Source organism: Motacilla alba, chromosome 3 (assembly GCF_015832195.1).
Source record: "Motacilla alba alba isolate MOTALB_02 chromosome 3, Motacilla_alba_V1.0_pri, whole genome shotgun sequence".
Taxonomy (NCBI): Eukaryota; Metazoa; Chordata; class Aves; order Passeriformes; family Motacillidae; genus Motacilla; species Motacilla alba.
This window is the reverse complement of record NC_052018.1, coordinates 67,777,814-67,804,269: the sequence shown is the minus strand read 5'-3', so window position 1 is coordinate 67,804,269 and position 26,456 is coordinate 67,777,814. Positions and strand designations below refer to the sequence as shown.

Below are 26,456 nucleotides of genomic sequence, written 5' to 3'. Positions count from 1 at the left end.
GGTGACTGACTGGCTCTGCATGCTTCTGTCAAGATCTTTGTGCACCATATGCCTGTGCCAAGAGGTCACATCATCTTCTTTCAGGCTCTGTTTTTTTCTGTATTGTTGTTGATATTTTGTTTGCCCTTCACTGCTGCTGATTTCTGAGCTTATGTTTTCAGGGAACTATGAAAAAAATCTGAGTGTCTTTTTGGGGCAGCAGTCGCTAATTCTGTATGCATCACAGGACTTTTACAGTCTGGGTTCTTTTTTTCCCATCTACTTTGCATGTATTGACACTGAATATTTGAGAGATCCTTTTATATGTGTTTGTGGTCAGCTTTTAAGTGGAGTTACTATCTGAGAACATTGACGCCTCATGTTCATTAAACAGCACAGAAACCTGTAGAAGTCCTAGTAAGGCTTGTTTGATGCAAATTTCTACTTCGACATCTAATCTTTCATTTTGGTAATTGATTTTACTTTTTTTTTTTTTTTTTTTTTTTTTTTTGAGCAGGTTTTGGGGGTTTTATTGGGTTTTTTTTTTTTGGTCTGTTGGTGGGGGTGCTTTCAATCCAAGTAGATTTTTCCTCTTATACCACAACAGCATAAATTTTTCTGAAACCTTTGGTAAGGATAGTGAGGAGCCTTTTGCAAATTCAGTACTAACCTGATGATTCTTACGTGGGCCTTTGTGGACACTCCATTAAAGCAGTACTACTTAGTTTGTTGCTCATGAGTGCCTACTACAAATTGTGTTACTTTGCTTTCTCATTACATTGGTTTAGCTGTATGTTCTTTAAAAAACCTGTTCTTCTGTATAACACATAGGCATTTTCCAGGCATAAAAATCAGACTGACTGGTTTGTAGTTTCCAGTATCATCTGAGGAATCCTCTTAAAATTTTTATTTGTATGTTCTGAAGCTTGTTCAATTTGAGACAGTGCCCAAAACATATCACTTGAGAAGTACAGAACTTGTCTGAGAACCTCTTTGACCTTTTCTGTGGTTGCGAATCCTTACACAAATAGTTTGTTTAACCTTTTCTGATTCTCTTTCTTTTGTGCTCTTTTTACAGCCAGATTATCTGCATGCCCAGCTGTTTCCTGTCAGGCTTCATACATGTGATGTGTTTGAAAGCAGTTTTATTACTAGCTTTATGCATTTGGCAAGTTTGGTTTAGACCTTTTTGTTCTTGTCCAATTTACATTGAACTTCCAAGACTTTGCTTTTTGTTTTCTTTGGCTGATTTCCACTTTTGAAGAGTATCTTTTATTTACAGGTGTCCTCCATGCTCTTATACTTAACCATATATGTGATTTTTGAGGAGGAGGAGTATTGAGGTTGTGAAAAGACAAGGGAGGGAAAAGGGTGCATTTCAATTTATCAGTTGACTTTTTTTTTTCTCTGTGGCTCTAATGAAGTGTCTTTAAGCTTTCTTCTGACCTTCAACCTTTCTTTAGCCCTTCAGCTATCCTTTCATTTTAAGCTAATTTCTGGTTGTAAAATCTACATTTATGGTGTTATTCCTAAAAATCTTATTCCCTTATCCTATAGAGAAATTTTGTTAAAGGCTGGTTTGGCATCTCCAAAGGCTTTGTACTTTATTCAGAAGTCCATCAAGCGTTACTTCTCCTCTTTTGGTAAATCTGCCTAGCTGCTTTGAGTAATAACTCTGATGCCGTAAAATTCAGATCCAAACGATGGCTCAAGAAATATGGCTAACAGATGAAACCTTACGCTAGTATGTTTACTATGTGGCATACTGGCTCACACATAAATGGTAAAATCCCATTTAGAAATCATTATAAACCTGCTTGTTGAGTGATTTGTAAGACGGCACTTAGAGATTGTGTTTTTTCTGTTCAGGAGAACTTCCTGCATAGGGAACGCAGTATATGTTTTACACCCAATCGCTTTATCCTTCACGGCTAATGAGTGCTCCCTTCAGCAGTCGCTGCCTCTCTTCTGCTGTGTAACCCTTTATGGCACCACGTACAGCCTTACATTATTAGTGTCACGCTGATTACCGTCCTTCTGTTCCACTCGGAACAGCCATTACACCCACCAATAAATACAAATCTTCCCTTTGCAGATGTCAGACGACTCGCACATCACTCTCACAGCCTGGCCTTTCCCCGCTGAGCTCGGCTTACCTGAGCCGCCGCTCTGCCTCGCTCATGCCCACTCCGCGCTCCTCCCCGGGCGGAGCGGCCGCGGCCCCTCGCCCATCGCGGGGCTTTCACCGAGGACGCCCGGGCCCGGTCCCCGCTCCGGCAGCAGGTGGCAACAGCGGCCCGTGCTGCTGCTACCGCTGCCGGGGGCTCCGCCGCCCTTCCCCGGAGACGCCGGCCTGGCCGCCGGCAGAGCGGAGCCGCTGCCGCAGCGCCCGGGAGGCGCCCGGCCGGGCAAGGCGCTGGGCCCTGCGGCTCCGCGGGGCGCTGCCTCTCGGTACAGCCCTCACGCAGAGAGTAGCTCCTCTAAACTGTAGTTCCGAGGAAGAGAGAGCATGATTCGAAGATGGTAGAGTGGCTTGTTTGCTGTATCCATGCCTCATCCGTGATAGGGGAGGGTAAGGAAGGGTGCCGCGGAAATAATGGTTTTTTGCATAGTCTGAGTGCCCACTGCTCCCCATGGTGCAGTCAGTATGTTGATGTTCCTGTACCTGTCACTTTGTGAGGTACCTGGATTTCTCCCACTTACTGCTTTCTCGTCTTTCTCTTGCTTTGTTGTTATCCACTGGCAATGAAAGATCAGGTTAATTTCTGTTGTTCTGCTGTTTCACCTGAAACCTCTCCAAGCAATGGGTGTGCAGTTCTGCTTCAGTGTTTTCTGTTGTTAGTGGTCGCAATTGCTTTTGCTACCTAGACACAAAACATAGCTCAGTGTTACTGAAATGAAACAATATTCACTGCCTCACGTAATCTTAAAGTCAGTAGGCCAAAGCTAGTCATTATACTGTAATAAACATACATATGTGGTTCCAAATAACCTTTAGGGTTTTTTCTTCTAATGTATGCATTTTGGTTTTCTGCGTACATGGACTTTTGGCTTTTGTTGTTATCCCAGGCTTTATTTCCTTGAATTCATACCAGCTTTTGAGAAATGCTTTGGAGTGTGAAAAAAGATGGAACTTTAACCATATACAGGCATCCGTCTGCACTCAGCTATCGCAGTATTGTGATTTGAATTAGTAAAGCTGTGTCATCTGTCATGTACCTAGCCAAAAATCTTTTTGCATTATTTTCATAATCCCACCACACTTACAACGTGGTGTCACAAGATCACAAGATCATTACATCACTTTCTTAGCATCTGTAGCTCCTTAGTACTCTAACTTCAGAATATTTGGTGAAAGGCTTAACGTGCCTTAATACGATGAAATCCCTGGTGTGTTTATCCAGACATCAGACAGGGCAGACATGTAGAATACTAGGCAACAATAATATGCTCTCTGCAGTGCCAAAAATAAAATTTTAATTTGATTTGGAGAATAAATTGAGAGCATGTAATTTTTTTTCAAAGCGATACTACCACCATTTGACAGAAGCAAAGAGAAATTTCGATTTGAGAGGAAACCTCTACAAATGTTTTTGTAGTTCTTGACCAAGAAAATTTGCATTTTGAGTTGTGACTGAAACAGTTGCTTGTACAGCAATTATAGGCAAAGGAGGACCTGCTTTGCATGATGGTTGAAACCCTGTGTGTTTCCACACAGTGCTTCCTAATTCTGCTAGTGCGGGTAGTGATATCCCACACAACTGGCTAGCTGAAACCATAAACAGGGAAAACTTGTTTCTGAATGGTAATAGGTGTCTTCATGGCTAAAAGAACTTGCAGTACTTTCTGTTGTAAGTCATCAAACAGTAACAACATTCCATGTAGTATGTGCAAAATGATTTAAGTTTGCTGATGTTACAGAAGACTGGTAGAGAATTTCAGAGGGACCTAGCAAAGGGCAGACATGCAGCTCAAGTCTAGGTTTTTAGAAAGAGCATTCTAAGCATTTAGTCTGGCTGCTAAATCAGGCAAGTTGTGTAATATTGCCTGCTAATTTCTGCCTGAGGCTGTTAGTCTGTATAAATATGAACGTTTTAGCAGTATAAATGATCTTGAGTTCCAGCTGAAAATCTGACCCTTCAACCTTTTGCTTTCTTTGAAGTTGCTGAAAGTTTTGCAGTTGGCTTTGGTGAGTCTAGGATTTCATAGAAATACTTTAAGTGATGGAGAAGTCATATCCCATGAAACATTGTTCAAAAGGTTGATTTCTCTCACTTTTAGCACTTTAAATATGCTTTCCGTAGTTAATTTGCCAGATTAATTTACAGATACCCTTCATTCTTTCATGCTTTTGGTCTGTGAAATTACAGAGCCGTCTACTTTCAGGTATCTTGTCATACAATTATGTAATCATGTAGCTTCTTAACTTTGTGTAAGTTAAATAGATCAAGCAATTCAATAGAAAGACAAGTTCTTGAGGTTATTCTGCTGTCTCCTTTGTTGGTCTTTTTGATACTACACTGGTTCTAGCTCTCGTTCAAACCTTGCTTTAATTTCTAGCCACTCCTTGAGAATTTTAGATTAGTCATTGGTTATGATTACAAGGAGTGCAATCAAAGCGGTTCTTTGGGTGAGTTTTGGTCTGCTCAGCAAAGAGCAGCTCTCCCATTACCCTTGCCACCTGGATTTCATTGAGGATTATCACTATTTTTAATATCTTTCTTTTCAATGTTGATAAAGATATTTGCAGTAAGCTGGGAGCAGAGTCCTATGAAAGCCTAAGATACTCTTTCCTTTGTGGTAATGTTTCAAGAGCAATTACATTTTCAGATCTATGAGCTGGGCAGTTATTAGCTCATTTAGTGTTGACAAATACTTAAATTAAAGTATTCTGAATTGCCAACCAGACACACCAGGAGCTCCATTAACTATGCGCTCACTATGGGTAAATTGAGAGAATCTATTATTTGGAAGAAAAATGTGTCTTAGGTATCTGTCCTGATAACTTTATCAAATGGAAAATATAAATTTCTTCTTCTTCTTCTTCCTTCTCCTCCTACATTTTGTTTAAATTTATAATTTATAATGAGCTCCCTAAAGCAAGAAATATAAAGCTTGTCTCTTTTTATGGGCTGCACTTCTCAGAGTTAGCCATGACTTTGTTTACTGTGAGCTATTCTTATAGAAATAGATTGGGTGGGATTAAATCGAAAGCCAGCAAATTTGAATTCCGAAAAAAATCCACACGTAATCCAAAGTCTCAATTAGTTTGAAGCCTGAAGCCTCATTTGTGTTCCAAATAAGTCTTGCTAATTTCTTCCCGTTACACAGTCATTGGTAAAATTAGCCTGGTCTTAAAGCCATTGAAACCAAGACTGAAAGGTCTTACAGCCTATATGGACCTAAAAGAAAAGTTTAACACACAGGAGACCCAAATTTTATGTCACCTGAATAATGAATTTAAAGCTACAAATCAGGTCTGTCTTCAGACAGATTGATACACAATGCCAGACCTACTGCATACGTGCTTTTGCAGCTGATTGTTTGTTCAGTTTGTTTTTATAATGTGCACTGTAAATACATACTGACACGTAAACATCCCCAAAATGTATTCGTCAGATATCATGTTCTAGTAGTCTGCCCCTAAAAAAATATATACTTGACAGGCATGACAATCTTTCTTTTGAGAACCTCTAAATGAAATGCCTGTGGCATGCTGTACTACATTAACCAGAAAGTGAAAAAGCTTAGTACAAACTGATACTGAAATAAAAGCCATGGGGCATTGGGGTTTTTTATAGCAACAATTATATTTTCTCTAACAGAAATTCTTACATATAGAATATACCTATATGCCAATATTAATTTCATATTGAAATCTTGTTCTTGAAACACTTTAAAAATACATTTAAGGGTCAGAAACCTAACGAACAACCCCCTACTATAATCATAAAGCACAGTTATATATTTTTTAACTTATTTAAATGTGTATTATATAATTAGCATTTGTATACTGTGTTAAGCCTTCAGTAGTGTTTTGGGAGTTATCATAGTCATCCTTTCCAGTTTGTAGAAAATCTTGAATCCTGCCGCTCAGTCTCACACTTCAGATTCACTCCCCGATGAGCAGCCCCTGGCAGGTTCATTGAGATTCTTTGCTCCTCTATGCACTGTGGTTTAAAATAATCTGGTAAAATGCCAGTCTTTTCTCAACCTTCCTATATCCCACACCCATGTTTTTTTCACCTGCCAAATTCAAACAAATCTTATCTAAACAATTAAGATAAGCATTGAAGTAGTCTCTATAGTCAAATCAGCAAACCTCTCAAAGCCAGAACTGAAATACAATCTCTCTAAATTAAACAGTCTACAATGGCAATCATGTTTGTATTTAAACATTTTATTCTGAAAGGATTACAGCATTGCTCTCCACTTTTTTTTTCCTGCCTAGACAAGAAGGCGACATACTGAGTCAAACAAAATATATTTGTTCTCTATGAGCTGAACTTGCACACTTTTTGTAAACAAACTGTATAGGTGTATGAAGTTTGACTTCACATAATCAGTAACTGCTGTCCTTAACAAAGTAGGCACTTGTTTGAAATGTGTGTAATGTAACTGTTTATATTAGCTGTATACAGCTATATAAAATCTGGTGATATATTTTGTTGTATGTGTGAATATATATTTACATGTATGTAGAAAACCCCTATTGACACAGTTTTTATATTTGGGATACAAGTTAGGGAACAGGACAACTGTCGTAAAAAAGTTGAATTATGTTTATAAGAGAAAAATCATGCAAAAGATTCAGTCCTTTCAATGAAGTCTTCTACCTTTGTTGCTTCATATTTTGCAAAACATATTCATGCTTAATTGATTCTTATTCTGTCACTTCCTAGAAATGCAACTGCATGTTCTTGAAGGTATTTAAAACTCTTAAGTCATTTAAAAACAGTCTGAAGCAACAGCTCAACTTAATCCATGGCTTCTGCTTGGAAATTTTGTTTACTGTTCTGGTTTCTTACACAGGCTTTAGATCAAGGTGAATTACTGCCACAGTAAAACTGTGTGCAAGCAGTTCTAAGTGGTGTCTTGCCTCTGATCCATGCTGTATGTACCTCAGTTGAAGCCCCAGTCTCCCTAGTGCTTGTGCAGTTTAACATTATCAGGATGAAAACTTTGAGTATATCTTAATACACAAGTGTATCACAAAGGTACTGAGGGCAAGAAGGTAAGTAATAATATGAAGTTATTAATTTATGGTGACTCAGTGTGGCCATACCCCACCTACTAATTTTCAGTGGGGGTGAGGGGGTGGTTTGCAAGTTATGCAAGTCATGTTTAAGAATTCTTTTCTGTCACTTATTTTCTGAGGATCTTTAAAAATTATACAGTCATGACCCTTGTGGTATTGCCACAACTTAGATTAGCACAGGGACATAAGGGTTTAGCACTGTTGTGTAAACACAACATTTATTTCAAAGAGCCCCATTTGGGATTCAGCTTTCTGCATTGGAGATTCACATTTCTTTTATTTAAGGTAAAGGAAAATCCCAGGAAAGTAGCAGTAGTTGTCAAGTTGTTGGAACTATTACAGATAAAAATGTGACCTTGTAAATTTTAGATGAATGATGTCAAAAGTGATATGGGGGAAAAGGAAAAAACTGGGGTGGGAGGAAAGGGGAGGGGGGGGGCAGGATTGAGAGGTGGTGGTGGGAAGGAGAGGCAAACCAAGGGATGTGAAGTTTTGAAGTAGTGGGTTTTCTATGTAACCAATAAAAGACCTAAAGTTTTGCAGATGAGTTTATTTAAAATATAAATACTACGTATTTATCAGATGTAAATCTGGGTTTATTTTGCAAGTAGCTTGATATTACATCCAAACATAATCTTTATAGGAGCAAAAGAAGTCATTGCAATTTGATCACCTTCTTAGACTCTTTTGGCTCTTTTGTTGATGAGAACTCTGATGCAGGTGTTTTTTTTTCTACTTCTGAATTGAGCAGTTCAGCTCTCAGTCATTCCAATGAACCTGAAATTGTCTGCATTGAGACTTTTTTCCTGATTTGCTTGTGTCTGCATGTGTCATGTTCTTGCATTTTCCTTCAAAGACACCTGTCAGAGAAGACTTCCATTCTGCATTCACAGACCAATTCTGTATATATTCTGTATCTATTCTTTTTCTTTGGTGATAAAAGCATACTTTGATCAAGCTATGTATTATCTGATTTGTTTTTCTTTTATCTGAGTTCTCAATTTTTTAAGGTTTTGCCCGTATGCTAGTTTCTAATGGGGTTGGATTTTGACCACTTTCAATTTACTGCCTGTACATTTTTCTTGAGGAAGCTATTGTTTTTTATTAACTCAGAAATAATAATTCAAGGAAGATCATTCAAAGTGAAACATTGGATGTACTCATATACTTATGTGCCTTTTTTTTTCTTGCAAATACCCTTTCTGGATAATTTAAAATATTTATAAGTCCTGTGAAATCTGGTTGAATGAATTTTAATGGTACCATTCTGCCTAAAAAATTATGTAGCAGTTTTGAGACTCTAATTATATAAAGCCAACTGTCTCTATATTTTTATATATTGATATAGGTTCTTAACAACAACAGAGTCCATTTTTTGTTGTAAGACTGGTTGATGCCTTTTCAGTTTTTTTCACTCTTCTGCTTACAGTAATATTCCTGGGGTATGGATGATTCCAGTGGAGTAGAAATATCTGGGGATCAAAGCCCAGAAAAAGTACCATGGAAGTTGGATCCTCTCAGTATCCTATAATCTTGCATGTTAGAGTCTCATGAAGGGTGTAACAGCTGAGCAACCCCCAGATGAGTGCCACACACAGAACTATGTGGTAAGAGTGCTGTGGTTAGTTGCTGCAGAAACAGGAGGTCCTTCACTCCATGAAGAAGAATAGATCTGCCTTTGTATTTTGCTGTACTGACCATCTGTTTCTGCCATATGTCAGAGGAGTTGTGAAGTCTTGCAGAAACTCCTGGTGTTCTTCTGGAGAAAGAGAGCAGATGTGAGAGTGAGGAGGCAAAGATGTGCAGGAGGAAAAAAGGAGTGGCCTCTTGAAGCAATACTGCTTGGTTTTTGGAGAGTCACGGAGAAGTCAATTAAGATGGAAATCAGCAGGAAGGACTTGGATGGGTGGTTTTTTTTTTTTTTGTTTGTATCCCTGAGGGGTGGATCTGAGTAGGGCAGTACAGGTTCAGACATGGTTTTAATGCAGCTACTGCTTCGTTATGAGGACTTAAACTGTAATCTGTTATCAGTCAAGTAGGATTTGGAAAATGCTTAGTCAGGTTTTTTGGGACACAGCGGTGGTTCCAGGAGGTTTCAAGAAGGAGACGCTTAATTTTAGATGGAGTCCAGAGACAGAAAAGCTTAGGAAGCATACTTGCAAAGGCCAGAGAAATGGAGTGTGATTTGAAACCTGCCCTGAGAAAAGGGGAGGCTAAGACTAAGAATTCAACTGAATACCAGTTTTCTGGAAGTCATCCATATGTGATTGTGCTAATGAGAGTTTTATGACACAAAAGTTGGATCCGAATGGTCTGGTTTATAAGACTTTTTTTCTTTCTGAAATTCTGTTCAGTGGGAAACTTTGAATTTTGGCCTTTTCATTTTAAAAGGAAATTCCAAAGCTTTGGATTTTGAAACAAAATAGGGTTTCCAAGGACTGGGCAGCTGTAGGAAGTGGTCTTTTCTCTAACAGCTTATGTAAGTGGTACTATTGGTGGATTTAGATTCATAGCCACCGGGAAATGTAGGTTAGCTGTTTCTGCATTGCCTATCAGCTTTGGTTTGGTGGCAGCTGGTAATTCATGTTCTCCTAGAAATATGCATATCAACAGCAGTGATCTGGCTTACAAAGGAAAAAGTATAGCAACTTCCTTTTATAGTCTTCCTGGCATTACACTGGGCATCCTGCAGCTTCCTGCTGATGCTGTTTTCTCATACAGTTCCTCTTCAGAATTACATTTGCTGGCAAAAAGTTTGATCTTCTTGTTGTCTTGGTTTCTGTCTTGCCCTGAAGACTTCAGGGTAGTGATGATTTATTGTTTGGTTTATTTTTTGTATTTTGCTTTGTTGTTGGTTTATTTTTGGGTGGTTTTTTTGGTTTTGTTGTTTTTAAAAATTGTGTCTCAGTTCTAAGTGGTCTTCTGTGTATATGGAAGAAGATCCATCAGTTTTTAGTTCAAATATGCCTCTGAATATGATCATGTGACCTAATCTCACTTTTTTACAAGCAACGTATCCTCCTGCCAGGGGTCATAACTTCTACACTTGCAAATCATGTGATATTAATAAAAATAGTAAATCTTTGTTTCTCTGCTTGCATTTTTCTTTTGTCTTTCTAGCTTCGATCTAATATCTAAATTGGCTTTTCTAATATGAGTTTGTATATGTATTTTTTTAAATTCAATTTATATGGCAGAAATACAGAATGGAAAGAAAAATGTTCCATTCTGCTAGAATTTTCATATTCTGCCATTAGATAATAAGATACAATTTCTGTCACAAATATACCAGTTTACATTTCCACATAGACTGTAACCAAAACTGTGACAATATCAGGAAAGCTGAGGAGCAGCAGGAGTCCTCCAAACCCTTTAATTTGGCTAGAAATCCTTTGAAACTACTACTTCTTCTCTGTTCTTTATAGTATCAACTAATCATTTGTGATTGATCCCCCACCCCTCATTTCCACTCTCATGGGTGGATTTTTGTAGTCATCTGTTGACCCTGGTTTGCTTAAATAGAAAAAGAAATTGTTGGTTTGTGACTCTACTATTTTTTTTTTCTGTGGGCATCTGGACATATTTGGTTCAAATTTGTTTTAATTATATCTATGTATTTGTATATATACATAATTATATATATGGATCAAATAATTTTACAGTTTTAAGGCTTGAAAGTGGAACTGGTTTAATTAGCAGCACTGGTAATAAGAATGCAAGAAAATAACAACACTGTGAGATCTTGACAGAAAGAACTAAATTCCTGGGTCTGAAGTGATTAAAGTTCTTTATGTTAGAGCAAAAACCAATAGATATTCTTTACTTTCATAGTAGTCAAAGCCAGGAAATTTCAGTGTCAGCTTTGAAACAAGAAAAAATCACTTTCTAAACCAGTGACATGGGTGAAAATATCCACCGTCTGCAAGACTAATACAAACCCTTCTCCAGTTGTTTGCATCAAAGTATACTGGAACTGCAGCATGGCTAAAAATATTTTCATAGGAGGAAATTAATCTTTGTCTGTGTTTCATCATTCTATTGCCACCACATATGGAATCCTTTGCTTAGATGTTTGTGTAGTCATGCTGATTGTAGGGGGCATGTTTAACTAGTAAGCTTGGCTACATAAGGAGACATCATTGTTTTTTTTCAGTTCAAATTGCCTAGATAATGGAATTAAATATGCAATTGTTCTGATTTATTTTGCCAACTATTACATTCTATATGGCAGTGCTGCAGGTTTGCCTAAGAACAGCAGCTCATATCCTCACTCCTCAGAGTACGGGCAGCACACCTAAGGTGTACATGGAAAAATCCTAATGAGATGTTGGAGTGCTACTTATGAACATATACAGGTTTAGATGAAACATATAGAAATATATTTCTCTTTGGAGGCAGAGACTTGAAGGATATATCCTAGGATCTAACTTCTCCATGTCCTTGTCTCAGACTGATTTGTTTCAAGCTGCTTCCTGAAGTATGTACACTCTTCTGCATACCTGTTTTGTTGAAAGTACACAGACCTGGCACCATTGTGTTTGCCAGGCGTTCTCTTATCTCCTGCAAGCATTCAAACAAAAGTGTTCTATTGCTCCCTGAGTAATCCATGGGTGATCTTAACATTGAGCAAAAGTCAGGGCAGGAACTTATGTTGAATTTCTTAGCTCAGGAGTGGACAGACTCTGGAAGGAAGGGGGGTAGAGTAGGGAGAAGACGGCTAGAACTCCAAATAAATAGTTGAAGGGTTGCAAGTGTGTCCATATATGAAAACATTGCATAAGCATAAAAGTGCTGAAATGTTAGATAGCATAAACTGAGTTTCATAATATATCCTGGGTTTAATAACACTGTTTGTATATAGGCTTTGATGTTAGTGTTTTCTTAAAGTAGAGTTCCCAAACCTATCTCGACCCGGTTTCTATTTGCATGCTAATTTTAGTGTGCCGTTCTACAAGGCAAATTTGGCACATTTTTAAGCATACAGATAGTCTCATTGAGCAACAAGTGTTATTAAATACAATGTATAGTACCGTGCCCTGTGTAGATGGCATCTTTAAGTCTCAGTTCCAACAATTATTACACTTGGATGAGGGAGGGAATTTTAAAAATACCCCAGATAATTAGTAGCAGATTTTTCCATCTGCCCCCTACCCCAAAAGAAAGCAAAAAACATGTTGCTTCCTGAACTGTTGACAGTTACATAGGCTGCTACATTGCTTTCTGGTAAGGGAAAAATAGAAAAAAAATACATTATTTCTGAAAAAATAAAGAATTTTAAATTATTTTTTTGGTTTAGTCCTAAAAGTTAGCTTTGTGCTCTGCTTAGAGATACAGTATGACCTGCTTAGTTTAATCAAGGTCAACACTTTTTTGTTTATAATTTTCTTAAACTGCAACTAAATCTATGTCTCAGGCCTGGAAAGGGGAAACATGATAAGTCCCAGACTCAGAGTGCTATCTCTAGATGGCAATCAGAAACACATGAGCTTGAAATGTATTCTGTAGTCATTAGGTGTATACAGAATTTCTCTGTGACTGTTAAGGACATGGATTTATGGGACAAAAATTAACTTGGTGCTGGGTCTCTAGCTCTGATCAATGTTGCAATTTCTAGATTAATCTCACCTAGGGAATTATTCAGCTTATTGTACAAGTGCACTCACACACCACATACACAATTGCAAAAAGCCCATTACAGAAAAAGGGTATAAATTAATGAAGTGCAAAGTAGGAAAAGACTGGTGTAGCATGATAAAAATATTGCCATCACATATATTCTAATGCAATATTCTAAATTTCAAGATCTAGATGAGGAAAACTGGATTGATATGGATTTTAAATGAATGGCCACTGTGCTTGCAAAAAATATGTAAGAAGACTGAAAAGCACTATTTGAAAAATAAATCTTGGTATTAGCTGTGAACAATTTTTCAGTAGTTAGCACAAATATTTCCTGTGCCTTGTGAAATGTTTCTCTAACAAGTGGGGAGTCAGGGTTCTATTTCTAAATGTGTGTACCTCTTAATGATTTTTTTTTTAAATCCACATTAGGTAGCTAGAAATCACTCTATCTGAGCTGTTCCACTGGAGTTTCTTGATGGTGAAAAAAAATACAGTATGTGTGTGGCACCAGAATTGGTTGGGAACAGGAAAGGCATATTTTGTATCCATACTAAATGTGTCGGCTTAGTGCATAGAAGACTTGACCCTTGTCAGGTGTTTTGAAGTTAACTGGCTGACTTATGGATTAATGAGTTTAAGACTGAAGGCAACCAGTGACAGGAATGAGCTTTGTTGTGTGAGTGTGTGTGTGTGGCTGTGGTGCAGATTTACAAATTTTTATAATGCTTTCAGCTGGACCATGAAAGTCTGATGTAAAGCTTATCTCTGATCTCTGACTATGGCCATACTTGTGGGATCATGTTTGTGTGTTTGGGGGGAGGGAGATGAATTCTTTAACACTTGACACCTGGCTCTGCCAGGTTTCTAGCTATACTATACTGCACGATTCAGGGCATTAATAAAGTTAAATCCTTAAGCTGTATGACCAGTAGGTCATAAAAAAACTGTTGCTGAGTATTGTGACCAGCTTTCTTTCACAGCTAGATTATCATCCTGAACAACTAACTCTTTTTTCTCTTTTTCCTCTTTTATCTTTTCTCTTTTTCATAGCTGTTGTGAACTTGGACAACTCTGTGGTTGACCTAGAGACACTGCAAGCCCTGTATGAGAATGTGAGTAATCAGAGGAAGTCCATAAAATGTGGGAATACTGTGTGTCCATGTGAAGGTATTTTTACTTGGCATCAATAGTATTCAGAAAGCTTGTAGAAGAAGTCCTAATTTGAAGTGACTTTATTTTCCCTAAAAGCAATGAAAATACCAAGTATTTTGATTGCATTTATTGCCATTGTGTGTTTTATGAAGTGCATGTATTTCTACATAAGTAACATGATCAACTTCTAAATGACTAAACAGACATTAGTTTTGCTCCTTTTTTTGCTTCTTGGGTGTGGCAGTCTTTGATCAATGGTACCAAACCTTATGCTCCACACCTTTGACTTCACTTTGTAATTTCACTAATATAAAAATACTGCTCAACTGAAAAAAAATTTGATAACAGAAATCATTCTCTTTATGGAACTGGAACATTTACATATTGGTTCCTCAGGAATTGCTCCAACATAATTTTAATTCTTTGAAAGGAAAATAATTTCTCTAAGGTAATGTAATAAAAAGTAGTAGGAACTCCCAGGGGCTTCATAAGTGTCTGGTAGTAATAATCAGAGAGATTTGACCTTTAGGTTTGTAAAACCAGGGATTCAGAATATGCCCAAGCATGTTCTAAAACTTCACAAAGCCTGCCACATAAAAAAATTCAAAATGGTGTATCCTAGAAGCGTGTTTCTGCCTTCAGCTGAGGCCAGTGAGCATTACCCCTGTCTCCACATATCCGTGCAGTGCCTGGATATATGGAGGTCTGGCTAGACATCTCTTGAAAGAGTGAGGAGGTTTTCTCTTTACCCTCCAAAGAACTTGGAAATATGAGATGTAAAGCTGTGAGCCACAGAAGGGCATTGAAGGCTAGTGTATGTTATTGTACTAGATCCTTAACTTCCCTCATGTAGTTTTGATAATGTTAATTAATTTTACACCTTTCAGATATTTGGTTTTTAGACTTTAGCTTTAAGTTACCTGCTTTGGAATGATTTAGTTGTTTATGAAGTCTCTCTAAATAATCTGCTTTGACATGCAAAAAGAGAGATAGTAAGCTCTAGTCCTCTTTACAGAAAAACTGAGGAGCTAAATAAAAGAGAAAAAAAACCAAGTCTGACAGGAGCTAGAAAGAACTTTTACTATTTATCCCTGAAGAGCTAGGTTAACCAACACTGCTCAGAAACATAATGGTCAAAAGAAAAATGTATTCTAACAACATTCTAAATCTCTATGAACATTTACCTTCTTTGCTCCAAAACGTTTCTGTTTTGGCCTATGGTATTTTATTTTAAATTACTTTTAATCTGCTTCCTTACACAGTATGTATATATTCCATGCCATACAGTTTTTAGCATGCAAAAAATTTGAATTAATTTTATGAGTTACATGTGTGTGAATGTGAGAGATTTTCTTGTGGGAAGTATGGAGTAGATACTGCAGTCATAATCAGTTTTTGCATACTTCTCTTCCATATTGTGAACAAGTTGTGTTTTTTTTTTCCTTTTGGTTTGAAAATATATTCCTCTTATGCTGATAATGGATTAAAACTTTTACAATGTTTACTTAATGTGATCTCTAATATACTTCAGAATCCGAATATAATGGATTATTTGCAAATTTGCAGTTCATTGAAATAACCAAATGTCATTGTGTCTGTTTTGTAATTACCTACACTTATTACAGAAAATGTCTATGAAGTGTCCTGGTTAAGGAGAATTCCATGTGTAAATCTCAGGAAAGACTCAAATTTTTGAATGTCTAATATATTTCTTTGCTTTGTATAGAAAACAGACCAGTCCAACTTTATTATATTTCCTTGGGTAGAAAACAGGAAAAAAAAAAAAAAAAAAAAACCAAAGCCACAACCAAAAACCAAACAGATTGCAAGAAAAGCCCTCAGTTTACTTGGATAGGGGACCTGAATTTTAATCCTGGATCTTCTTTTTGATGAAACTCTGTCTTGAAAGAAGGTTTCTTTTTAGTTGACTTTTGTTTTCTATTTTTCCTTTCAGCCTTTTGTCAAAACACTTCTGGCCTTGCATTTTCTTCCCTTGCTAGCTTCACTAATTATAACAATATTGTTCAATAACTGTTGTAAGTAATGGGTGGTACCAGAGAGCCTGGCATGTTTGATTCCTCCCTTATTTCTCAATCTCATCCTGTGTTGTAAGTGGGAATAATTTTGCAGCATTTAGTTAGCCATTAACTTAATTTTTAGTTCTTAAGGTTTTTTTATTGGATTGACTTTTTTTTGTTGGATATTTAAATACCACTGTACTAGTCCACAGTCATTCTATTTGATCTGTATGAAACATATGGGAGCATTTGTTTTACAGTCTTCCTTCAGAATGTAATCATTTTTTCTGATTGCATGTGTCTGGCATAGTGCTTTCCCTTCTTAAATGTGAATGAAATTTGGGCAGTCTCCAAACCTAAACACACCCTAATTTCAAAAGCCACAGTCCCGAGGGTTCAATTCCTGTTTACTGAGGAATTAAACTCCTGTTAAACCACAAAGATATTGTATATATCTTAGTGACTTTTTATAAACTGAGAAGGCCACACCCCACCAAAGACCCAAGCCCTCAATAATTTATTTAATATTAAGTTGAATTGTATTAAGTGAGAAAGACTGTGTTAGTGCAGCATTGTACTGTACAGTCAATCTCTTAGGTGTGGTTGTGTAGCTTGCTTTGTGAAGAGTTGTTTAAATACATGTTGATAATTAGTTATGTATTAATAGCTAGACAGTTTTAATAGGAGAATATTTGTAGATAAAACTACATGTGGAAGTGTTACTTAAATGTGCTTTTCCAAATTCTCTAATAACAATGCAATCAGGTGATACCTATAATTAGAGAGAGAGAAGGCAGGTAAAATTCATTCAAGTTGCTGTATGGTGTTAGGACATATTGGTTGGTAGCAACTGGCAAATCAGTGAATGTTTACTTGGTAAAGAGATTGCCTCTTAGCAGCTGGGGTTGTGCTTAAGTATCACTGAAACAGGGTATGTCTGCTTCTGCTTGCATCTTTGTTATATCAAAAAAACAATAGTATAAAAATGGATTAAAAATGCTATTGAATAATCTATCATCTTTAATCTATGGATTTGCCTTTTTTACATCGCAAAAGAAACATGCATATTTTCATTATTAGGCTCCCAGTAAATTGACCACACTGTCTTTATCTTTAAAAGACTTAGTTCAATGCTTTCAAAAACCTCAAAATGCCTTTGCAAGAGAGAAAGGGCATCCAGAAGTCTGAAGTGCATGACACTTCTCTGCCAATAATTTCTCCTCAATTATTTCTTGTGATTTTCTTTTTCTTATTTTAAAATAGCAATTACGTTGTGATGTCTTTTTTTTGGCAAAGCCTATAAATTGTACTTGTGTTCTGATGATCCAACTTGAAAAGAATATATTTATTATTAGCCAGGGTATGTCTGTACATCCTTTCATGTACTGTTGACAAAATTCCTTAGACAACTCACTCAGTGTTTTTGAAATATATAACACAAACTTTTAAAGTCAAGTTTGCAAAAAAATAAAATTCCATACATTTAAACTGATCTAAACTCAGAGCTAAGGTTCTGTTGCAAGGAAAGAAAAAGCTAACCGAAAATGTATAAGATTTATGTTGTGAGATGGAAAAAGGGCCCTTATGAACTTTGGTGAGAGCAAAAATAGGGCTAAATTCATACTCTGGAAAAAAAATGGGAAAATAATTAAACTGAAGTAGAATATTTTTGCAGTAATTTAATTCAGATTTATGTTGTCTGATTTTAGATATAGTTAATATCAAGTTCTAGTACATTATATTATTTTTTCCACTTTTGATGCTATATATCTCTATCTAGGTAAAATTCAAGGAAAGAAAGAGCAGTAACATTCAAAGAGGTGCTAATGCAATCAGATTAATGACTTGTATGGGAAGTATTTATTTAATATGTTCTCTCTTGACACAAATTTGGAGGAGAATATAAAAGCTTTTTTTAAAATTATCCATCTGTAAATTGGAGAACAAATAGACATTAACAACAAAGAAAGCTGGTAAAATTCTGAGAAATGATCTTCAACAATACCTGTGCAATAGACACAGTACTCCTTTTCTCTCAGAATTTAAAGTACCATTGATCACAATTCTGGATACCTGAGGCATAATTAGTGACTTGAAATTCAGGTTTGACTCTGAGCTTGGACTGTGTGCTTCAACTTCTGGATTTGGGTGAAGGTTATAAACCTCTTTTGAGTTTTGCTCTGGCCTGCTCATGAGTGGATCATACTTAGCCTTTGCATCTCTGACAGTTGTTACTTCTTTGCATACACAACCTGAGAATAATGGCTTAAATAAGGAGTAGGGAGTCTGCCTAACCTTTGCCCGTGGGATTTGGTGGAGAAACATCAAGAGCTTGAACATGCATGTATGTGATAGATTGCTGTGATAAGCACTCTAATATTTCAGACTGTGTGGAAGGCCAGGAGAGAGAGAACTCTGAGTATTTATTCTAAAATACTTGCAAATAACCATTTAGTTTTATCCTCCGTGCTAAAATACTTCTCTTTTACTGTTATGAAAAAAAATATCAAGTGATTTTCCTTCAGTTTAACAAAAAAGAAGATAATTTAAAGACTGGCCAGAAATAATTTAAATTGTTAGTATGCAAACTTATTTACTTTTATAAAAAGCTAGATTTTTTTTCATAAAATTTCAAGTGTAAATTAAATAAATGAACTTTTTGAAATGTAAGTTGAATAAATAAAATAGCCTTTCCTACAGTCATGTCATTTGCACACCTAGACCTCTGTGGCTCTGATGACATGACAACTGGAACAATGCTGCCTCTCTCGGCATCCTTCCAACTTCTAAAATCTGTAGATTTCACCTATTGCCAAGAGAGTTCTTATGATTTGAGAAGTGATGGAAACTTTCTTTTCTTTTAACTCTCACCTGGGTAAGAGTGTTCTAGATGAAGTGTGGACATGTCCCATTTACATTGGCAGTTTTAACACAAAACCAAACCCAACCCTTCTCCACAACGGCATGTGCAATATTTAAGTTAATACTTCTGCAGTTAGTTGTCTTTTTCTAGTCCTCATCCTGTTTCTGGAAGAGTCTTTAAGACAGGATTAAAAATGGATTAAATTTTCTGATCCTAGTATCTTTGAAACATCCTTCTTCTCAGGGTAGCATTATATGAGAAACAATTGCTACAGTAATTGTATTCACAGATCCTATGCCTGCATTGACTTTATGCAGAAAAGTGCCTTTGGAGCATGAAACCCCAAGTTTCTTTCCTCACACTGAAGTAAAACTGGGGTAGGGAATTCACGTAACTAAGTGTTATGAATGGGCCACTGCCAGTATTCTAAAATTAAAACTGATAAATAAGTCTCAGCCTAGTCCTTGTTAACTGAGAAAGGCCTGATGCCATATAAACAAGCAGATACAGGAAGGCCCAAACAGTTCAAGGGAAGTGACCTGCTCAGCACCAGTGGGACCACATTTAGGATGCTGTGTGCAGGTGTGGCCTCTCCAGGGCAAGAGGCAGTGACACACTGGAGCAAGGCTAGCACAGAGCAACAGTGGTGGTTAAAGACTTGGAGAAGTATAATAGAAGGAGAGGCTGAGAGACAGCTGGGGTTGCTCAGTCTGGAATAGAGAAAGCTCAGAGGAATCTTACCATGTGTACAAATAAACACCTCACTGGGGAGGGGGACTAAAGAGCGCAGATCTAGACACGGGGACGCCCAGCATAAGGACAAGACATAGTGGGCCTCCTGAATTTGAAACACTGGAACAGGCTGCCTAGAGAAGGCATCAGGTCTCCATCCTTGGACATATTCAAAACCTGTCAGGATGTGATACTGATCAAGCTTCTCTAGCTGCCTCTGCTTTGTGTCAGTGTTCACCTAGACAGTCTCCAGGGGTCCCTTCAAACCTCAGCTGTTCTATTCATCTTTGGTACAGGTACTGCCACTAATTTAATCTCATAGTGTCCAGAACAAAGTTTATTGCTGGACAAAAAATATATTTGCAATATTTCTAATCTGTTGAAGTATTTAATATATAGGATCAGACAGCTTTAGAGATGACCTTTGAAGAACATCCACAGAAATGCTGACTAAATGCTAGGATATGTGACATCATAGACAGGTGGCTTTGCAATAATTTCCTGGCTTCTCGAAATAATAGAGGAACTCTGAAGGGTTTTTGCTATAGGACTCTTCAATCTCTTCATCTTTCTATTTCACGTCAGTGTTTTCTCCCTTTTCACGTGGGAAGATATTCAACAATCTCAGAACAAGTGTCCAACCCCAAATTTCTGGTTTCATGTTCCTGATGGAGCAGGCATTATGATTTGAAACAGCTCTATCCCTGTTCTGCTAACCCTGAAGAAGTGTTCAAGAGAGAATGCAGGTGCAGCATATCTTACACTTTGACATTATCTAAATGATTAGAATATAATTTTCCACTGTTGTCTTCAAGCTCTGTGGTGGAGAAAGTTAAAAAATTAGTAATCTTTTCTTGAAGATATAAAGGTAGATACACTTTTTTAACTCTTGGGCAGATTAATGTTTTGAATCTCTTTTGGAAACTGCTATGATTGTCAAAAGAAGGGTCAGAAGAAGAAATTTTCTTTTCCCTTTTCTTCCTTTCCATGCCATTCCATTCTCCAGTACTACTGTTTGGAAAAAAAAAATTGCCATAGCTTGGAGCACAGAAAAAAGTGAGGCTCAGTTTCTATTGATTGGGATATTGAAGAAAAGACTTCAAAGTGTACCATAGAGATCCTGAAGAAGCTAGGCAGTTTATATGTACTTTTTTTTGCTTGTTAAGATAAAAATGAAATTAATTTTACTTCAAAGAATTATGCAATAGTTTCTCATGTATTATATGTCTGATAGTTCCATTATAAATCAAATATGTTTTTTCCTAAGTGTTTTTTCAAATTCCAAATAAAATTGCAGTAAACAACACAAAACTTTTCATTTATTTAAAAAATGTATTATTTAAATACATAGTTCAAGATCAGATCACATTCAAATGTAACCCAACAAATTTGTGAAGATAATATAATATATATAACTCTCCACTTGAGTCCTTCAATTCAAAAACTTTGTAAATGAACAGAGAAGAGGAATTGGGAATGAAGATCATTGTCTCAGTGCATCATTGAATGAGTAAATATTTTGCAGACTACTAGTAGTCAATATTATTATTTGCAAGATAATCTGTTCTCCATCAGGTCTATTTATAGTTATACTTCGTGGACTTTATACTTCGTGGACTCCTATAGTTTTACCATAAGCAGATGCTAGAAAGAAAAAAAAAAAGCTATGAATTTGATTTGTTACAAGAGAATATTTATCTCTGTTGTTTGACTAGTCACAACCATTTTTTTCCTTTATTCCAGAGAGCACAATCAGATGAACTTGAAAAAATAGAAAAGCATAGCAAGGCATCCAAGGAAAAAGAAAACGCCAAGTCTTTGGATAAGCCAGAACAGTAAGAACATACTTATGATAGAGCTGTTTTCTCACTTCAGAAAACTTTCTCTGCTGTAGTAAAATACGTATCAAAAACCCTTTGTGCCTGTACCTACTGACAATGACTCAAATAAATTTTTTTAATCACTTCTTCAGGTTCCTCTACGAACTCTCACTGATTCCCAACTTTTCAGAACGTGTGTTTTGCATCCTGTTCCAATCAACATTTTCAGAAAGCATTGGTTCAATCCGTCGCAAACTTGAATTGTTACAGAAATTGTGTGAGGTAGGTTGTGCTCAGTGAAAAAATAGAGCTAAATTTCTGATTTTTAATCTTGTTAAGTGCTACTCATATTTCAAAAGTTTTCACTTTATTTACTTAGATATCTTAAATATTTAAATTCTGAGGGATAGCAGAATAGCACATTTTATGATTGTACTTTAACATCAAAGTGAATTTTAAGATTAACCTTTGATACTAAATTATATAATGCTTTTGCCATCAGTGTGTATCAGTCTCTGGAAAACAGTGCACCTTCTCCTTTTGTTAAAGCAAAATCTTCTGTGTTCACAGTCACCATTATCGCTCTTTTTCAAAGGAATGCCAATTTACCTAACCTTGTGTTGAGAAATGTGCAATTTAGTAATATCTCTGATATCAGAGATATCAGAGATATCAGGCATCTCTGATATCAGAGATGCCTGTTGTATCTAGTTGTATGTAATGTTGTATCTAGTCAGAAGAGATTACTGGAATTTTGCAGTCCCATGAAAAACAAATACATAGCTTCATAATGCAAGTTTTGTCAGTATTTTAACAACTTAAAACCATTTCAACTGTTTTATGTTATACTATGTAATATCTTTTATTTTATGAATTTTTTTAGTTGTTTAATCTGAGTGTTTTATGAACTTACTGATGACATTTCTGTGAAATTAAATATGTCATTCACAATATCAGTATCAGTTTAGGATTACTATTTTGTTTTTCTTAACAGGTCATGTCTGGTAATACTGTACAGATTTTCTGGTATTTTTTTCTATGCATCCATTTTGGAGATAACATTCTCCATTCATATAAAATTACATATGAACATTGTTCTACTTCTATGTGTTGCAGTAGAAGGTAACTTCCTTTATGTGAGTCTTTATACAAGTATTATTTCTAAACACAGCATCAACAAATCTGCTCATTAACCACAAATATTAATGGGACTTTGAACAGATTTTTTTTCTCTGTATTTTAGACATTGAAGAATGAATCAGGAGTTATGCGGGTTCTGGGTTTGGTTCTTGCCTTTGGAAATTACATGAATGGTGGAAACAGGACACGAGGACAGGCTGATGGGTTTGGACTAGATATCCTGCCAAAACTGAAAGATGTCAAGAGCAGTGTAAGTTGATTTGAGACTTCCTGAAGGCCTGAGAAGGTTAAATTCTCTGAAAGTTATTTTGTTTCTGAGTGAATGGTGTGAAGCTTATGAGGGCATGTAGAAGGGACTTCTTTTGTTACTATGCTTATCTGATCACACTTCTAGAGTTGGATGCGTTTCTGTAGAATTATGAAAATTAACCATCTCTTTTCACTACTGTAGAAACAAAAATACCTAAAATTATGTTTTAGTTCTCTAGTCTGATATACATTTGACTTTCAATATGCTCTATAGTTCCAACTTTTCTTGTAATTAGAAGCAATACTATGATCGTACTGCTAAAAGTTTATTATGGAAGTGGAAGGAGTTCCATGCTGATTCAAAATATTTGTGAGGGGAAAAATGTCGCTCCTACAAAAGATTGAAAAGGCATCCAGAGCATTTGGGATAAGCCAGAATTCATTCTTTGGACACTATGATTACAGAGTTTGTGTTTGACATTGGAACATGCAGCCACCTGAGTAAAGGACTTCCTGATTCAAGATTTGTCTAGTGTAGTCATCTCAGTAAAGAGAATGATAAGTAGTGTTTTTTCTTGCTCAGGGCTAAACTGTAATTTGTGTGTTACCAGCACTTTTTGTCTTTGGTTAATCATTTTGGGGTTGCATTCAAATACCTGCTTTTGTTTACAAGGAAACAATCTTAGAGTTTCTATGGCTGATGAAAAACATTACCTGAATGTGACAGATTATAGCAATAACTCTTGAGCCTTAAAATTTGTTGCTACATCTGTCTGGCGAGTCACTGTCAAGATCTTTGATTCTGCAAATGGCAGAAAAAAGTGTTGGTTTCCCTTCTTGGTCCCTCACTAAATACACATATTTTAGCTGCTGGATTAGGTCATGTGAGCAGAGCTTCAACACAGAGTTGAGAGAGCATGTCAGCCATTTGCCTTTTTAAATGGATGGAGGAACTTCCTTCTTGCATGCTTGTTTCTTTGGTAAACCAAGTGAGCAGTGATACGCATGACATTTTAGAGCAGCTTACTCTAGCTGCACCTTCAAATTGGCTCTAGAGCCAAGATATCACCAGTTTTGGAGCTCTGATCAGTAGCAAATTTAGGCATATTAAATTTAGTTTGGTGACTCAAGACTTCAGTACATAATTTGCTGGAAATATAATGACTATTAAGCTTCCAGTTGCAAGATACATTTTCAGTTTATTTGCAACTAATCAGACAGGAAGGTTCTTAGAAAATCCTTATCTGAAAATATTTCTGAAAATATCTGAAAATTGAAGTCTGTCAGAAATCCTCTTCAAATGGAAGATTTTTTGCTGCAGTTGCATTGGAGAGATTACAGAGGGGAAGCAATGAAAAAACTCCCTCAACCTCCAACATTCCCCCCAGCCCCCCCAAATTCCATTTTTTAAAAAAAAATCATTGTTTCATTAAACTTTGCTTTGGTTATAGTTGTAGTGTTGCAAAAGAACTTGTATACATGAACCCAGAAAAAATTTCTCTTTTCCTTCTTGGGAAATTTCAGAATGTAAGGGTTTGGTTTACAATCAGGTAGAATTAAAAATATCAGGAGTGTGTTGTATGAGTCTTTTCTATTTCTTCATTTTATTTAATGATTAAATGGAACTTCAAGATGTGGTTTGTTTTTGGTTTGGGTGGTTTTTCCATATATTTGGATTTTTTGGTTTGTTTTTTTTTTTTAGTGAGGAGACCAAACCAACAAAGTATTTTTTATACACTAAATATTTCATTTATCTGAATTATCTTTTGTGATTGTTTTTTTCTGTAAGTTTCAGTAACACAGCAAACTCTATCCTTTTCTATACAGGACAACAGCAGAAGTCTTCTATCATATATTGTCTCATATTATTTGCGTAATTTTGATGAGGTGAGTGAAAATGAAAATTAACTCTTTTAAATTCACATTAAACTACCCAACTTACTAAATTTGCTCTTCTGCTGGTGAAATGCAGAAATGTGTATAAATACTCTCTGGGCTTTCAGTTATATATTTTATTATAGGAAAAAAGTAATGAGCACTAGGTAACTGTTCATTTGGTTTTTCGTCAGGATGCTGGAAAAGAACAATGCATCTTTCCTCTTCCGGATCCACAAGATCTCTTCCAGGCTTCACAACTGAAGTTTGATGATTTCCAAAAAGATCTCCGCAAAATGAAGAAAGATTTGCGAGGTACTGAACCTAGATTAAAGGCTAATTTTATGTTACTATTATATCTCTTCTATTCTTGTTTGTATCATTTTGAGAAATTAGATGACACTGTAAAAATAGTTGTGTATTTTTGACTTCTCGATTAGTAGTTTGCTTCTTTAATTTGGTTTTCTATGATCATTTATGCCATAATCCATAATTTTATGTAGATAACCTGTAAGAGGTTTTTAAATTAAACAGCATCAAAACACTTAGGTTAAATCTTCTGTTTCAAAACCAAAACAAAAAACTTAATTTAGTTTTACCTTTTTGTAAGCACATTTCAAATCTTTGACCATAAAAAGCATTGCAAATTGTTGGACCATGTCCATGATTTAAAAAAAAAAAAGGTTTATAACCAGGTCTAAATACTGTCTAGCTGATAAAATAATATGTATGACATTGTTAAAGACATTTGAAATATCTGGACTTTACTGAACAGTAATATGCAAAGGAAGTATTTTTTTTTCTCCTCTTATAAAATCTTTTAAGTGAATTTAGCAAGCTTAAGATACATGTGCTAGACTTCAATGAGGAATATTTATCATATATTTCTTATTAAGATGGGGATCTAAATACTGAATTTGTTAAGGAAGAGTAGTTTGCAGAAGTGATCAATGATCTTCAATATTTTTGCCAAAAGTCTCTGCTAAACTGGTCAGTTACATTACTGTGCTAAATCTTTGAGGAAGAGATGCAAATCAAGGAAGGATATTACTGCTGCCTTGCTGCCTTTAAATGCCATGCCTCTAGAGACCTAGGAATGGTTTGGTAATCCATTAATCCCTGGATGACCTAGAATGGGAGGTTTTCTATTACAACAAAAACATAACATGGTTACCAAATGATATCTGACCTTCTCTTCTTGCTCCTATCAAACTTTCTGTTTGGATATTTGAAAAATTATTTTAAATATTTTCAGTATTTAAAGTATTTAGTATTTTTAGTATTTAAAGTTGTATCAAAGTTATTCAGGGTGACACTGAGGAATGAACAGTAGTATCATCCATTTACTGCTCCTGAACAGCCCAGGGAGAAAAAGTGTCAGAATTCAGTCATGAAAACTTGTTTCTATACTTCTTGCAACTTCCAGATAATGTCAGAGCTGACATCTAAGCTTGCTCATGTAGAAGAAAGATATTTAGGTCTTATTTCAAAAAGATACTTGAATTCAGGTGCATGTTAACAAATATACATTTCTTCACAAATTCCTCACAAATTCACCAAAAATGGATTTTTCTACATGAATGGTTGAATATTTTCACATCAAAGTTGAAATTTGCACACAGACATAAATCTCTTGTGGAATAAATCCACACTGTGCTGTGATCAAAGCAGGGGTTCTGTAAAAATGGAAATTACACGCTTCAATCTGCCTTCAGATTGCAGTTGAATTCTTTCTGTGCTTCCAATCC

The 26,456-nt window shown here is 36.1% G+C and overlaps 1 protein-coding gene across 3 annotated transcripts in view; it reads left to right on the top strand.

Annotated features, from left to right (window-relative positions):
• FMN2 (formin 2) overlaps positions 1-26,456 on the top strand; it is a 155,622-nt gene that overhangs the window by 70,521 nt on the left and 58,645 nt on the right. For all 3 annotated transcript variants that reach the window (XM_038130280.1, XM_038130282.1, XM_038130281.1), the window contains 6 exons: positions 13,910-13,971; positions 21,368-21,459; positions 21,597-21,726; positions 22,688-22,834; positions 24,661-24,720; positions 24,903-25,023. In XM_038130280.1, coding sequence (XP_037986208.1) covers positions 13,910-13,971; positions 21,368-21,459; positions 21,597-21,726; positions 22,688-22,834; positions 24,661-24,720; positions 24,903-25,023 — 612 coding nt within the window. The remainder of the gene's footprint in view (positions 1-13,909; positions 13,972-21,367; positions 21,460-21,596; positions 21,727-22,687; positions 22,835-24,660; positions 24,721-24,902; positions 25,024-26,456) is intronic.